Source organism: Dendropsophus ebraccatus, chromosome 1, assembly GCF_027789765.1.
Source record: "Dendropsophus ebraccatus isolate aDenEbr1 chromosome 1, aDenEbr1.pat, whole genome shotgun sequence".
NCBI classification, from domain to species: Eukaryota; Metazoa; Chordata; class Amphibia; order Anura; family Hylidae; genus Dendropsophus; species Dendropsophus ebraccatus.
The window spans coordinates 27946264-27961300 of record NC_091454.1 but is presented as its reverse complement, the minus strand read 5'-3'; the positions used below and the strand labels follow the sequence as shown (position 1 = coordinate 27961300).

The window sequence follows — 15037 nt, the reverse complement described above, 5'->3', positions numbered from 1 at the left end:
GGCAAATGGGAAGTGACTGAGATGAAAGAGACTAAACTCCCCGGGGACAAAGGACTTGTGCTGGCGTCACGCGCCAAGCATCATGCAATTGCCATCAAGCTTAAAAAGCCATTCGTCTTTGATAAGAAGCCTTTGATTGTGCAGTAAGTACAGCGGTTTCACTGTCCCCCGAGAGGAATGATTATGCCAAAGACTCCGGTCATGTTGAATCAGCCATGGGTTTAGTGATGACTCTTTAACTGGCAGCTGACAGTGTTTTCTTTGGCTGGTCTCCCTGAGATTAGTGATCTGTTTCTCTTATGGCTCTACCAGGCATTGCTCCCACCTAGCCAGAATCCTGCTACACACTGATGAGGGGCAACATCCTGAAACAGCTGTCTGTGGATTGATACCTGGCCTTGGTTTTTCCCCTGTCATTACATTGACTTATAGGGCCACTTAAAGAGGTAGTGCGGCGTTTAACTTTTATTCACAAATAACACACATTACAAAGTTGTATAATTTTGTAATGTGTGTTAGTTAAAGTGAATGGTCCCCTTCCCCATGTTCCCCCCCACCCCGGAAGTGATGGTGCATTATACTTACGTGTTCCCTGTCGACACCGGCCGCCATCTTGTGTTGACGACGTCATGTTCGGGAAGCCCCGCCGAACTGCTCCGGCTGTCCCTCATGCCGCCCTCCCTCTCTGCCGTGATTGGCTGAGCATAACTGTGGCAGGGGAGGGGGGCGGCATGAGCCTCCCGAAGAGGACATTGTCGGCAGTGAACACGTAAGTATAATGCACCAACACTTCCGGGGTGGGGAAACACGGCTAAGGGGGCCATTCACTTAAATAACACATTACAAGGTTGTGTAACTTTTTGTAATGTGTGTTTAGTGAATAAAAGTTTAAGGGGTTATCCAGCGCTACAAAAACATAGGCACTTTTTTCTAGAGACAGCCCCTCTTGTATCCAGCTTGGGCAGGGTTTTGCTGCTCAGTTACATTGAAGTGAATGGAGCTTAATTGCAAACTGTACCTGAACTGGAGACAAGAGTCATGTTGTCTCTGAAAGAAAGTGGCCATGTTTTTGTAGCACTGGATAACCCCTTGAAACGCCGCACTACCCCTTTAATATGGTGATTTCCCTATAGGAGCCACCCCCTGGCTTGGGTCCTTTCCGGAGGGATATCTGGCTGTCCTATGTTTTGAGACTCTTAAATGAGGCTCCACAGACTTTTATATGAAAAATATAAAGGCTCCCACACTTTTCCAGTCCTCCACTTCTTCTGCACTATTACAAATAACCTTTTTAATGGAACCAATCACAACTATAATGCATATAGCGCTGCTAAAGCGTTCTTTTACCATACTTGTGTGTCATTCTCCTTGTTCACTGAAAGTAGTGCATCTGTTTTACAGTATGGGCAATGTTTTACAATGATAACAAGTACGTAAGGCTAAGTTCGCACTTTGTTTTTGCTGTCCATGTAATGGATCCATTTTTAACGTACAGACAATGTGCAGTGGTCACCCCTGTTTTTGTGTATGTTTAGAAAAGAGATCCATTGGAAAATGGATCCGGATGGTTGGCCCAACAACTTTTTAGCCTTGTGCGTCATTAAGTTTTTTCGAAAGTTTTGGCAATTAGCTTTTTCCCCTCCTGGCATTAAAGAGTAAAGCGTGTGCTGCAGGAACCGAGCCCCATGTGTGCTGTAGTTTATGTTGTGTGCACTATTATGGAATGCTGTGTGCACTATTATGGAATGCTGTGTGCACTATTATGGAATGCTGTGTGCATTATTATGGAATGCTGTGTGCATTGTTATGGAATGCTGTGTGCATTATAGTATGCTGTGTGCATTATTATAGTAGGTGTTTTACTTTTTAAGGTACGAAGTGAATTTTCAGAGTGGAATAGAATGTGGAGGAGCGTACGTGAAGCTGCTGTCCAAGACCCCCGATCAGAACCTGGTACGTCCAACCTGAGGATCAGTGACACGTTTGTCTTTTTTAGGTTTTTCTGTTTGAACTCATGTAAACTGAAAGCTGTCTTTATTTTGCCTCAGGACCAGTTCCATGACAAGACTCCCTACACCATCATGTTTGGTCCAGATAAGTGTGGGGAGGATTACAAACTGCACTTTATCTTCCGTCACAAAAACCCCAAGACGGGCGAGTATGAAGAGAAGCATGCAAAGAGACCGGACGCAGACCTGAAATCCTTCTTCACAGACAAGAAGACCCATTTGTACACCTTAAGTGAGTGATTCTGACCTTTCACACTTCAATCTTCTTACACCTAAAGGGGTTATCCAGGCTAAGAAAAACTTGGCTGCTCTTTTTCGAGAAACAGCACCTATTCACCATAATGGAACAAAGTTGAAAAACCGCACCCAAACTAGAGACCAGGGCATAAATTTACCACTATATTCTAAACAGTATAGGGTAGATAGGTGGACACACCAGGACTTTCCACTAGAAGGCTATTGGAAAGTTGTAGGAACCCTATGCAATTTTTTATGCTCGCTGAGTCCAGTAGATCTGAAATAGTTAGTGTCGGGGTGGGGGCTATAGATTGTAACAGTACATAGAAGTGAAGTATATACTGCGCTTACATGTCTTCTATATATTGGTGTTACCTTTAGAGAGAGAGAGAGGGCATGAATAGCTGTGCACAGTGCTTATTTACTACCCTAACCAAAAAAAAAAAAAAGGTTTTGGTCTTGAATTTTGTTGGCTGCACTTCGTCGAAGTGTCTCTAACATATCTGCATGGTATTCCTTATGGAGCATGGCTTCATTGGTGGCAGTGTAATTATTGCTGTATGCTAACTGTTGTGAATCCAGCAACGTTCATATGGTGAATATTTCTTTAAAGGGTTAGAGACTGAACTGTATGTGTTCTCTGCTTCTCAGTCTTGAATCCAGACAACACATTTGAAGTCCTGGTTGACCAGACCGTCGTAAACAGTGGCAGCCTGCTCACTGATGTGAATCCTCCTGTTAACCCACCCAGTGAAATCGAGGACCCTGATGACAGGAAACCGGAAGACTGGGATGAGAGGCCAAAAATACCTGACCCTGATGCTGTGAAGCCTGACGACTGGTATGTGACTACAGGACTATCATCAGTGGTTTTTTTTTTTGTAAAGGTGTCTCACTGAAAACATTGTAAACCAAGTTTCGTCCCATATACATGTTTGTCCCAATTTCTTTCCAGAAACACATACCGGCACCATATATGTTCAAAAATTATTCTTACTGAATCACTTAGTTTATTTACATGTGACCAAGAATAATTTCCTATCTACTGAATGGAGTAGTTGTTGCAGCCAGCAGATTTCTGTAAGCTGCTCCATGTGGATCCATTTTTTTAAATAAAAGGGAACCAGTTATCACTTTCATGCTGCCTGAACCATGAATTATCAGGGTTGTCCCCACTTTATCCAGCTGGCTCATTGGCCTTGACTGATTGAGCTCCTCTATACTCAGAGGAAGATCTGTCAATAAAAAGTTGGTGGGATGGCAAGAAGTCGTTAGGGACCAACCTGATGAGGTGGCTCAAGTAGCATTAAAGTGATAACAGATTCCCTTTAAGGAGACAGAAGAACTTCAGAAGGTCACTCAGCTGACATGTTTCTGGCCTGTACAATCCTTACTCATAGCCACTGTATTAGTAGTTTCCTCATGCAGGCAGAGATTTATAGGTGGTGAATAGAACTAACACATTAAAGGGGTTATCCAGCGCTACAAAAACATGGGCACAACTCTTGTCTCCAGCTTGGCCAGGGTTTTGCTGCTCAATTCCTTTGAAGTGAATGGAACTTAAAGGGGTAGTGCAGCGGTAAACAATTATTCACAGAATAACACACATTGCAAAGTTATACAACTTTGTAATGTATGTTATGTCTGTGAATCGCCCCCTTCCTGTGTCCCACCACCCAATCGCGGCTCAGCATCTGATGACGCTGCAGAAGACAGCCAGCACTAGGGACGGTCGCAGCGGTTCGGCCGTCCGCCTGAAGATGACGTCCTGGCACAAGATGGCGGACATGCGCGACAGGGATCAGGTATGTATAATGCACCACACTTCCGGGTACACGTGCGGGGGTGGTGGGACACGGGAAGGGGGCGATTCACAGACATAACATACATTACAAAGTTGTATAACTTTGTAAAGTGTGTTATTCTGTGAATAATTGTTTACCGCTGCACTACCCCTTTAATTGCAAACCGCACCTGAACTGGAGACAAGAGTCGTGTATTCTCTGAAAGAAAGTGGAGATGTTTTTGTAGCACTGGATAACCCCTTTAAATCAGTCTCATGTGGCCGATATCCTTCTGCTGTCAGGGTTTAGCTAGGGTAGATTTTTGTTGAATGTGCACTTTTTGTGTAAGTATCCATAGTTCATAGGAGCAACTGGTCAACTCAAAAATCTTGTATGATCCTGGATAGTCACATCCATTTGAAGAAACGGCAGCTCCAACTTGTGTCTGTCTAGTGGGTGAGGAAGCCCCTACTACTGTTCCAGTCTTTGCCAATGTAATGATGAATCTTACTGAGCTTGTTTCTAACTCCTTTATTTATTGGTCAAGGGATGAAGATGCTCCTGCCAAGATCCCAGATGAAAATGCAGTGAAACCTGAAGGCTGGCTGGATGATGAACCAGAATACATTGCTGACCCTGATGCTGAGAAACCCGAAGACTGGTATGTTCCACTGATCTCACATATCAATTCCATATTTCTTAATTGTTTTATTTGATTTTTAACATGTCAAATATCCTCTAATAGGGATGAAGATATGGATGGAGAATGGGAGGCACCACAAGTAGCAAACCCCAAATGCGCTTCAGCCCCTGGCTGCGGAGCCTGGCAGAGACCAACAATTGACAACCCTAACTACAAAGGAAAGTGGAAGGCACCCATGATTGATAACCCCAGTTACCAGGTGAGATATATTAATTATTATTTAATTATTAATTAATTATTACAATAGAGCGAGCGCTCGTATTCTGTAGTTATGTACCGATTATAGTCATTCATATTTGTTTCTAGAGAAAGGTGCAGAATCTATTTTAGAGCTTCCTGTGACTTTTTTCACATTAATGGTTTATCCTCAGAATAGGCCATCTGTATACGATCGGTGCGGTGCTGACACCTGGCACCTCTGCCAACAAGCTGTTTGACCAGGAGAAGATGGCTCCTTCATTGTGTAGTAGCCATGCTGCGTTACTGAAGCTCAGCTCCTATTCAGTGGAATAGAGATGCCATAACCTGGCACATCCACTACACAATAAACATTTGTTTTCTTTAGCTGTAGCTTTGTGAAACAGCTAATCAGTGGGGGGTACCCCATTGAAATGTAGGATTCTGGTGCTGCATGTCATCTGTGACACTGATAGGAACCTTTATTACACAACATTCTCAATGTCACGCTGTAGGAAGCTTAGGAGACAGGAGCGGCACAGACTAACATTGTCTATTTTTATTGCAGGGCATCTGGAAACCACGCAAAATCCCCAATCCAGATTTCTTTGAGGACCTGGAACCATTCAGGATGACTCCATTCTTTGCTATGGGTCTGGAATTGTGGTCCATGACCTCTGATATTTTCTTTGACAACTTTATAATTTGCTCAGACAGAGTTGTGGCTGAAGAATATGGAAATGCTGGATGGGGTCTGAAGAAAGCTGCTGATGGCGCCGCTGAGGTAAGGAACTAGCTTCAGTGCTGAGTATGGTATGTAATCCTGCAGAAAATTCAGTTTATTTACAATACATACAGCCAATTATTTTTCTTCTGGATTCCGTCTAATTGGACTTGGTGTTACTATCATATTTTTTGTAACTTTTGACATGTCATTAGACATGTCATCACTCCTGAGACCCACTGATATCTCAATGCAGCTAGGGAGCGGGGGTGCGACAGCGCACACCACTCACCGCCTGACAGAACATCCAACTCGATTGCTTTTAGACTCTAATGAAGCAAACTAGTCTGATTTGATTGACAGCCGAGGGGACACTCTCCCCAGCTGCGTCTCAAGATCCCAAGAGTGGTGATCAGTTCATAGATCATTGCCTAGGCTAAATACGGTTGCATCTGATTTTTTTTTTTTTATCCGAGAGCAGGACAAGCGGAATTATATAATCCTATATAAGTCGGCATATTGAATAGTAAATATTTATGACGTGTAAGAGGGATTATGATATGTTCTTTTATGGCCACTTTAGTGACTTTGTTTCCTGTGTTACATTCAGCCCAGTGTTGTAGGACAAATGATGGCTGCAGCGGAGGAAAGGCCATGGCTCTGGATAGTCTACATTCTGACTGTGGCCTTGCCAGTCTTCTTGGTCATTCTGTTCTGTTGCTCAGGCAAGGTATGTGTTACAAATCACTAAATTTCTGAACTGTTCATTTTTATATACAAACACTTATTAACCAGTCCCCTAGCGAGTGAATGGAAAGGTGGCCGAACATGCATGGTGCTGTTCTATTCTTTCCGGGAACAAGGGACCTTCATTCTTGTGACTGGTGGGAGTTCCAGTGGTCAGATCCCAACCAGATACTTATCCTGTGGAAAGGTGATAAGTTTCAATCTTGGGAAGACCCCTTCATTTCCATTCTGCAAAGGATTATCAGTCAGTGATAATTACCCAGATTACTGTTATTGGTAACTATTAATAGCCATAGGTGTTGGTATAGCGCTAGTGTGTGTGTGTGTGTATATGTGTATATATATATATATATATATATGTATATGTGTATATATATATATATATATATATATATATATGTATATGTGTATATATATATATATATATGTATATGTGTATATATATATATATATATGTATATGTGTATATATATATATATATATGTATATGTGTATATATATATATGTATATGTGTATATATGTATATATATATGTGTATATGTGTATATATATATATATATATATATGTATATGTGTATATATATATATATATATATGTATATGTGTATATATATATATATATATATATGTATATGTGTATATATATATATATATATATGTATATGTGTATATATATATATATATATATGTATATGTGTATATATATATATATATATATATATATGTATATGTGTATATATATATATATATGTATATGTGTATATATATATATATATATTATACTGGTATAGCGCTGGTGTATATATGTACCTAATGTACTGGTATAGCGCTGGTATATATATGTACCTAACGTACTGGCCTACAACAAGGTTACTCGAGAACCTTAATTTGACCACTGTTTCCATTTTTTTTCTTTGCAGAAGCAGACTTCAGATGCAAGGCACAAAAAGACGGATGCGCCACAACCTGATGTAAAGGAGGAAGAGGAGGAGGAGGAAAGAGACGCTAACAAGGAGGGTGAAGAGGAGGCTGCAGAGGAGCAAGCTGAGGAGCATGGTAAGAGAACAGTTGTGCTGTGTTGGTTTACTATAACTGAAGTTAGATGTGCAGTCTTTGTTTCTTGCTCTTTGTCCTTCCTCTTCTCGCAGTGAGTTTTATTCTCAGTTTATACTATTTATAGTCCTATATCTTATATTTAAAACAAATCTAGCAGAAAGCAGACGTCGCTGTGTGCTGCCAACTGGCTCGCTCTGGGTTTTGAATATTTAAATAAACTCACTAAAAATTAAATTTTTACAATTTTATAAAGGCCATCTTCACACTGGCGTCATGGCTTCTGCTGGTAACTAGCTATGTGGCTGTGCTGTGTCCGGATGCTGACTGATCCAAACAGTGCCCAGAGGACCACAGGGACAGATAATTGTTTCTGTCTAGGTTTTTACATTTTTGATAGCTGCTTTTCTTGCACACAGAAGTGATACCGACTAAGGCTCACAATGGCAGCAGAAACGGGTTTCTTACTAGGTGTATTTTTAGTGTATTGCCGGGGAGGGGGTGGATATAGACGCCACCGGTCACTTACCTCCCCAATGCCAGCGATAAAGGACCCGGCGCTGGAACCGAGGAGGTAAGTGACCGGTGGCGTCTATATCCACCCCTTCCCTGGCCATACACTTAGAATACACCTAGCCCGGAGTACCCCTTTAAGCCTTACATGACACCAGTTGCAGTCCATTATTTTAAAATAATGGACAAGACAGTAGCTGTGCTTCCTCTTATCCTGGGGTTGGCAATTTCTAAGACAATTTAGTAAATCTTTATAAAAGTAATAAGCTACTTCTGTAAGTTCTGTTAGTAACCTCCGCCCCACTCCCCCCATCCTTGTGATGTGGTAGGAAGAAGCTCCTGTCCATAAGACTGTGTCCTATTGAAGAGCATGTGACTGTATAAAGTCACCTAGCCACCTCCGTTACACCTAACCTACTTTTAATGCACACAGTGCATTCCTATGGAGGACGCAGAGTGACATTACTGTCACATGCCGCTCTGTAGGACACCATGTATGGACTGGAGCTCTATGGCCTTATCACAAGGATGGGGAGTAGGGAGGGGGGAGCCTCTCGTGCAGAGCGGGGACAGCATATAACATAACTGAGGGAAATAAGCCGCTCATTACATTAACATACATTCTGCAAAAATGTCTTAGAAGTTGCTAACCCTTTTAGACTGGTTGTAAATATACTGTGACTGTCAGCTAAACGTTCACTGGAACACAGTATCCTGGCACTGCTCACCTCGCCGGTCTACAATCGGATAGCAGATGCTAGGACTCTCATGCAGGTTAAATGGTAGTACTACGGTGATAGGCAGGCGGTGCTCAGTCCATAGAAGGTACTTGCATAGACATCATGTAGAATTAATAGCGAGACTTGCACTCACTGGTTCCAGTTCTATGCTGTTTATTATGCAATATTCACAGAGTACAAATGCAGTGGCATGCAAGGCAGTATGTAGAGGCACTCCACTAGGCTACAGCAGTTTCACGTTATACACGCATCATCAGGCCATTGCATTTGTACTCAGTGAATATTGCATAATAAACAGCATAGAACTGGAAGCGGTGAGTGTCGTCTCTTTATTAATTCTACATAGTGTCTAAACGTTCACTGGACCAGCAGCGATCTCTCCTAGTCCTCCTGTATCAGTTGGATTTCTGCTGCCTGATACTTCTTGTGAGGCCCCCATGTACATTAGATGTTCTGCTGCTTAGTAGTATTACTGGTGTTTCCCATCCGCTCTTTTCATCCAAAGAAACATGAATACGTATATTCATACACAGAGGGCTTAGCTTTACATTACATTACTGCCATTCTGTTGACAATGCACTTTTATTTTTCATGGTTTTCTTTAGTTGCCCACTGAAAGGCTATTCACGTGGGCTAACTTTTTTTTTTTTTTCTATAAAATTCAGTTTTATTTTCCCATTCTGACTTTTTTTTTTTTCCCCCACTGAATGGCTAATGACCTGGTCCGAATATCTGCAGTTTACAGTTTTATTGGTGTAAACTGGAACTCATGACTATCTTGTATTTCTATTTTTTAGCACCTGAACAAGAGGAGGGAGATGGTGGACATGGAAGCAACAAAGAAGAAGAAGAAGAAGAAGAGGAGGAGGAGGAAGAAGAGGAGGAAGATCAGGAGAAGGAAAGCAAACCTCAGGTAAACCACAGCAATCCACACTGCTGTATAACATTGTTTCAGATGTTACCACATAATAGGGAATTAAACCTTACAATGGTCAGAATAGTTTTTGACTTTGCTTTGTGCGCAAAAAAGGTTAAAGCAAATGGTAGCAACTTCTTATAATCCCTAGTTAAAGGGGATAAGAAAAACTTGTTTTCTATTAAAAGTACATCAAAAGTTATATAGATGTGTCTATACAATGTATTATCGTATCTGTACCGTTCTTCCACACTGGTAGCTGATAGAAATCCAGGAAGTGAAAAAAATGGCCCCTGTGCCAATTCACATTGTCTCCTGCTCCTTCTGCTATCCCCCTTAGGAGACAAATCTTCCATGCCTCTGTCTCACATTGTGTGTGTTTGCTGATGATACAGACAGGGGGCAGGGCATGATATCACAGGAGGCGGGGCTGGATAACCCAATCCCCTGAGTGGTTCACCATCTCTGACAGGCCAGAAGCAGGTGTAGCACTAATTTTACTGATTGTGTGGGTGGGGGACTGTGATGATCAGCTGAGGGAAAGCATTGCATTCTGGGAAATGGTAAACCAGGAAGGACAGAAACACAATACAGAGGAACCCCCCACAAACAAATGGATTTTTGGTAGTTTAAAAAGTGTGATAGACAGGTAAGTAATGCTATATGCGTCTGTAGAAGTTTCAGGTTTTTTTTTTTACCTCTACCTGCAGTTCCCCTTTAAATCAAGCTAATCTAGGCAACTGTTTCCCGTTGCTTTGTATAGCTGTCATTCTTACCTTTTACTGTGTTCAGGTTGTAGGGTTTGCCTCAAAGGCCACTTCTGACCACATACACTTAGGTTTAATGTTAAAAGGCCTTTTTTTTACCCCAGTCAGGAAGAATACTTCTCAAGACTAGAGATTAGCGCAAATTGAGCATGCTGATCATCCGGCATTTTAATACCGGTGGCTGAAGAAGTTGGATACAGCTATAGGCTGTATCCATATTTTCTTGGACGCTTTAGGGCTGCATCCAACAAAAAATTGGTGTTCAAATGGTGAACAGTCAAACTCGAGCATGGTGGAGTGGTGCGCCTCTCTACTCGAGACCTTAGATTGGTCTTAGACTTAAGTATGCCAGTACGCTAATGATCTTGGCATACTAGAACTGCTGAAGTCACAGATATGGATTACTTGGTTGCACAGAAAATTAATTTCCTTTTATTTCAAAGGCATTGAAATGTTATTATACGGCTGCAGGTGGCAGTCTTGCTGACTATTTTCTCCATGTAAATCTACCTTTCTAGTATAGTGTGCAGAATAAACAATCCATCTGTCCATTTTAGTATTTTTTGCAAGCCAACAAAAAACATGACTGTAACGCAATCGGTGAATTTCCTCTTGCATCTTGGAGTTTCCTATCTGGTCCTCAGAACTCATAAACATAACATGTAACAATGAACTATTAAAAATATATTGTGTACTGTGCGTTTTTGTAGCACGTTTAAAAGTAAAAATAGATACTTTCCTATGTCTGTGTTATAGAAATACCTAAATAGGAATGCATGGATATCCCATCTCCCAAAATGCACTTAACCTCTTAAGGACATAGGACGTACCGGTACGTCCTATGTCCTCATTAGCACTTCAAAGCGGGGGCCGCGCGGCGGCCCCGCTTTGAAGTGCCGCGATCCCGGGTGCCGCGTGTAGCCCGGGACCGCCGCTATTAGCGGGCACGGTCCGATCGCCGTGCCCGCTAATTAGCTAATCGGAGGCAGCTGTCAAAGTTGACAGCTGCCTCCGATTACCGGAGGCAACGTTTCCCTGGTGTCTAGTGGGGGAGATCGCTCCTCCGGGACCTTGTCCCGGAGGAGCGAACTCCGTTACTGATGCCGGCCGGGGACGCGTCCAAGATGGCGCCGTCCTCGGCTCGGCACTCGTTTGTTTCCGGCTGCAGCAGCCGAAAGCAAACGAGTGCCGATCTCATGGATCTCTGCAGCATATCTATGCTGCAGAGATCTCTATGAGAGATCAAAGTGTATATACTAGAAGTCCCCCAGGGGGGCTTCTAGTATATGTGTAAAAAAAAAAAAAAACGTGTTGTTAATAGTAAAAATCCCCCTCCCCTAATAAAAGTCTGAATCACCCCCCTTTCCCCAGGTTTTAAATAAAAGTAAACAAATAAATAAATAAATAAACATGTTTGGTATCGCCGCGTGCGTAATCGCCCGAACTATTAATTAATCACATTCCTGATCTCGTACGGTAAACGGCGTCAGCGCAAAAAAATCCCAAAGTGCAAAATTGCGCATTTTTGGTCGCATCAAATCCAGAAAAAATGTAATAAAAAGCGATCAAAAAGTCGTATATGCGCAATCAAGGTACCGATAGAAAGATCACATCATGGCGCAAAAAATGACACCTCGCACAGCCCCATAGACCAAAGGATAAAAGCGCTATAAGCCTGGGAATGGAGCGATTTTAAGGAATGTATATTGGTTAACAACGGTTTGAATTTTTTACAGGCCATCAGATACAATATAAGTTATACATGTTACATATCGTTTTAATCGTAACGACTTGAGGAACATGCATAACAAGTCAGTTTTACCCCAGGGCGAATGGCGTAAAAACACATTTCCCCCAAATAAAAGAAATGCGGTTTTTTTTTCAATTTCACCACACTTTGAATTTTTTTCTGGTTTCGCAGTGTACTTTATGCAAAAATTCAGCCTGTAATTGCAAAGTACAATTAGTGACACAAGAAATAAGGGGTCATGTGGGTTTCTAGGTGGAAAAATGCAAGTGCTATGACCTTTTAAACACAAGGAGGAAAAACCGAAAACGTAAAAACGAAAATGGGCCATGTCCTTAAAGGGTTAAAGGAGAACTCTGTCGAAAACTATAAATCCAGTGCTGGCAGCTATACATGCCTGTCCTGGTGCCTCCGCCGCTCTGCCTTATCGCTCACCGAGTCCCCAGAACACCCCTCTCAGCCAATTAGTGACCGCAGCAATATCCCGCTTCAGTTACAGACTGAGAGGGCATTCCTCCTGATAAGGTGGAAATACACCTTCAATAGCTGTTAGCCGAACGGTTCTCTCCTGTCCTACCCGTACAGACAAACGTTCATGTGTTCTCTATGGGAAGGGATAAACTGCAGCCAGACTGTTTTGTGGCCCATGAACAAAGGGACTGGGCAGTGATTTTCCATCACACCCAATCCCAAGTCTCACAGACCTCATAGTTTGTTGGAGTCTCATGAGACCCACATATACTTTATACACACGGTGACAGAAGTGTAAAGTGGTTAGGGACCTTTACACAGGACTATTTCAGCCTGTTTGACCTATAATCTACCTATGTTATGGGGCTTTTAGTTTGAATGAGAGACACAGGTGCTCACCACTAAACTGTCCATTTTGTTATCCAAACAAAACTTCATACCATATACCATAATACCACACAACCTGGGGGCAGGGGTGGAGATGTTTTGCAACAAAGTAGCTGTGTTTTTTGTAATTCTGGGTGACCCCTCTAACCCCTCTAATCCCTAGACGACCCATGACATAACTGTTCGTCATGGCGCCACTAGGGGAGTTCAGCGAGAGGCCGCACGGCGACCCCACTCTGATCCGCCGCTATCCCGGATGCTATATGCAGCCAGGGACCGCAGCTATTAGCGGGCACGGTTTCATCTCCATGCCCACTAATTAGGCAATAAGATGTAGCTGTCAAAGTTGACAGCTGCATCTAAATGCTTGTTTTCCCCCATCGTTGAAGGTTTAATGACAGGATCACCCCCGACGCGATTGTGGAGGAGCGGTTCCTGCATCCAGTTTGGCCGGGGTCTGCGCCATAATGGCGCAGATCCCGGATCGGTAATCTATTGCTCTCGGCTGCAGCAGCCAAAAGCAATAGAACACCAATCTCATTGATCTATGCAGTATATCTATACTGCATAGATCTCAATGAAAGATCAGGGTAGATGTACTAGAAGTCCCCCAGGGGCACTTCTAGTAAGTGTGTGTAAAAAAAAAATAGTTTTATTATCCCCTCATAAAAGTCTGAATCACCCCCCTGTTCCCATTTTTTTTTTTTTTTTTTATATATAAAATTTTTTCACAAAATTTTTTTGTAAACATCACAAAAAGACATAGGAAAGGTCATCCACAAGACAGGCGTAGTTACTTGCCATCAAGTAGAACAAGGATACATGGTAGCCTATAGATAAGGTACATCTCAGATAGGCCCTGGACATAGGACAAAGAGAATGACCAGTTCCCCGTTCCCTATTTTATCAAATAAAAATAAATAAATATACATGTTTGCTATCGCTGCGCGTGTAATCCCCTGAACTATCAAATTATCATATTCCTGATCTTGCACAGTAAATGGTGTAAGCGCAAAAAAAAATCCAAAGTGTAAAATTGCACATTTTTGGTCACATCAAATCCAGAAACATTGTGATAAGCCATCAAAAAGTCGCATATGCGCAATCAAGGTACCGATAGAAAGTAAAGATCATGAGGCAAAAAATTACACCTTACAGCCCCATAGACCGAAGGATAAAAGCGTTATAAGCGTTCTAATCCTACTGACTTGAGGAACATATATAACATGTCAGTTTTACCCTAGGGCGAACAGCGTAAAAACATTGCGTTTTTTTTTTTCCAATTTCACCACACAATTTTTTTTCTGGCTTCACAGCATATTTTAGGCAAAAATTATGTCTGCCGTTGCGACGTTCAATTAGTGGCGCAAAAAGTAAGGGCTCATCTGGGTCTCAAGGTGGAAAAATGCAACGCTATGGCCTCATATACACGAGGAGAAAAAAACAAAAGCGCAAAATCCAACATTGACCGGGTGTTCTAAGGGTTAAGCAATGAGTCTCTGGCCAGTGTTGAAACAGACAGGAGGAGGGCACCCTTTTTTAAAACTTTTAAAATGGAGTCTGTTTCCTAGTTTGTTTGGCCCCGTTTTACTATATTGACAAATAAGACATTTGCTTCCTGGTGTACACACCTGAATGTGAATAGTATGTGCCTGTACTTTAAGCTGCTATGTGGGGCAAATAACTTGTATATTGGGCTGGATGGGATTTATTAGTTCTGAGCTGTAGGCAACAATTGTGGGAGTAATTGAGTTCTGGGTTCCTAAATGTTTTCTGACTTTTTCTTTTAGGAGGACGATATGAAAAGATCCCCGAGAAATCGAAAACCTAGAAGGGATTAAAAAAAAAAAGTGTGAAACAAACTCAACAACGAACTTGAATTATTTGGCAAATTTAATATAAGAAGCTTGCAGTTTCTACAGAGTTGCAACAAAAGACGACCACCCTGGTTCTCCGTATACTAAAGCCACAAGACCTGTCGCCCACAAGTCACAGCCGAGAACTCAGCGCGTCTACAACTGTGGCAAAAATCAGTCCATGATTTCTGTGTTTAACCTTTGT

The 15037-nt window shown here is 42.1% G+C and overlaps 1 protein-coding gene across 2 annotated transcripts in view; it reads left to right on the top strand.

The window, feature by feature from the left end:
- CANX (calnexin) overlaps positions 1 to 14829 on the top strand; it is a 31461-nt gene extending 16632 nt beyond the window's left edge. For both annotated transcript variants that reach the window (XM_069969177.1, XM_069969178.1), the window contains exons 5-15: positions 2 to 143; positions 1872 to 1953; positions 2049 to 2241; positions 2898 to 3087; positions 4578 to 4691; positions 4776 to 4932; positions 5479 to 5694; positions 6245 to 6364; positions 7303 to 7438; positions 9486 to 9601; positions 14767 to 14829. In XM_069969177.1, the coding sequence (XP_069825278.1) occupies positions 2 to 143; positions 1872 to 1953; positions 2049 to 2241; positions 2898 to 3087; positions 4578 to 4691; positions 4776 to 4932; positions 5479 to 5694; positions 6245 to 6364; positions 7303 to 7438; positions 9486 to 9601; positions 14767 to 14817 (1517 nt within the window). In that variant the 3' untranslated portion in view covers positions 14818 to 14829. The remainder of the gene's footprint in view (position 1; positions 144 to 1871; positions 1954 to 2048; positions 2242 to 2897; positions 3088 to 4577; positions 4692 to 4775; positions 4933 to 5478; positions 5695 to 6244; positions 6365 to 7302; positions 7439 to 9485; positions 9602 to 14766) is intronic.
- The last annotated feature ends 208 nt before the right edge of the window (positions 14830 to 15037 follow it).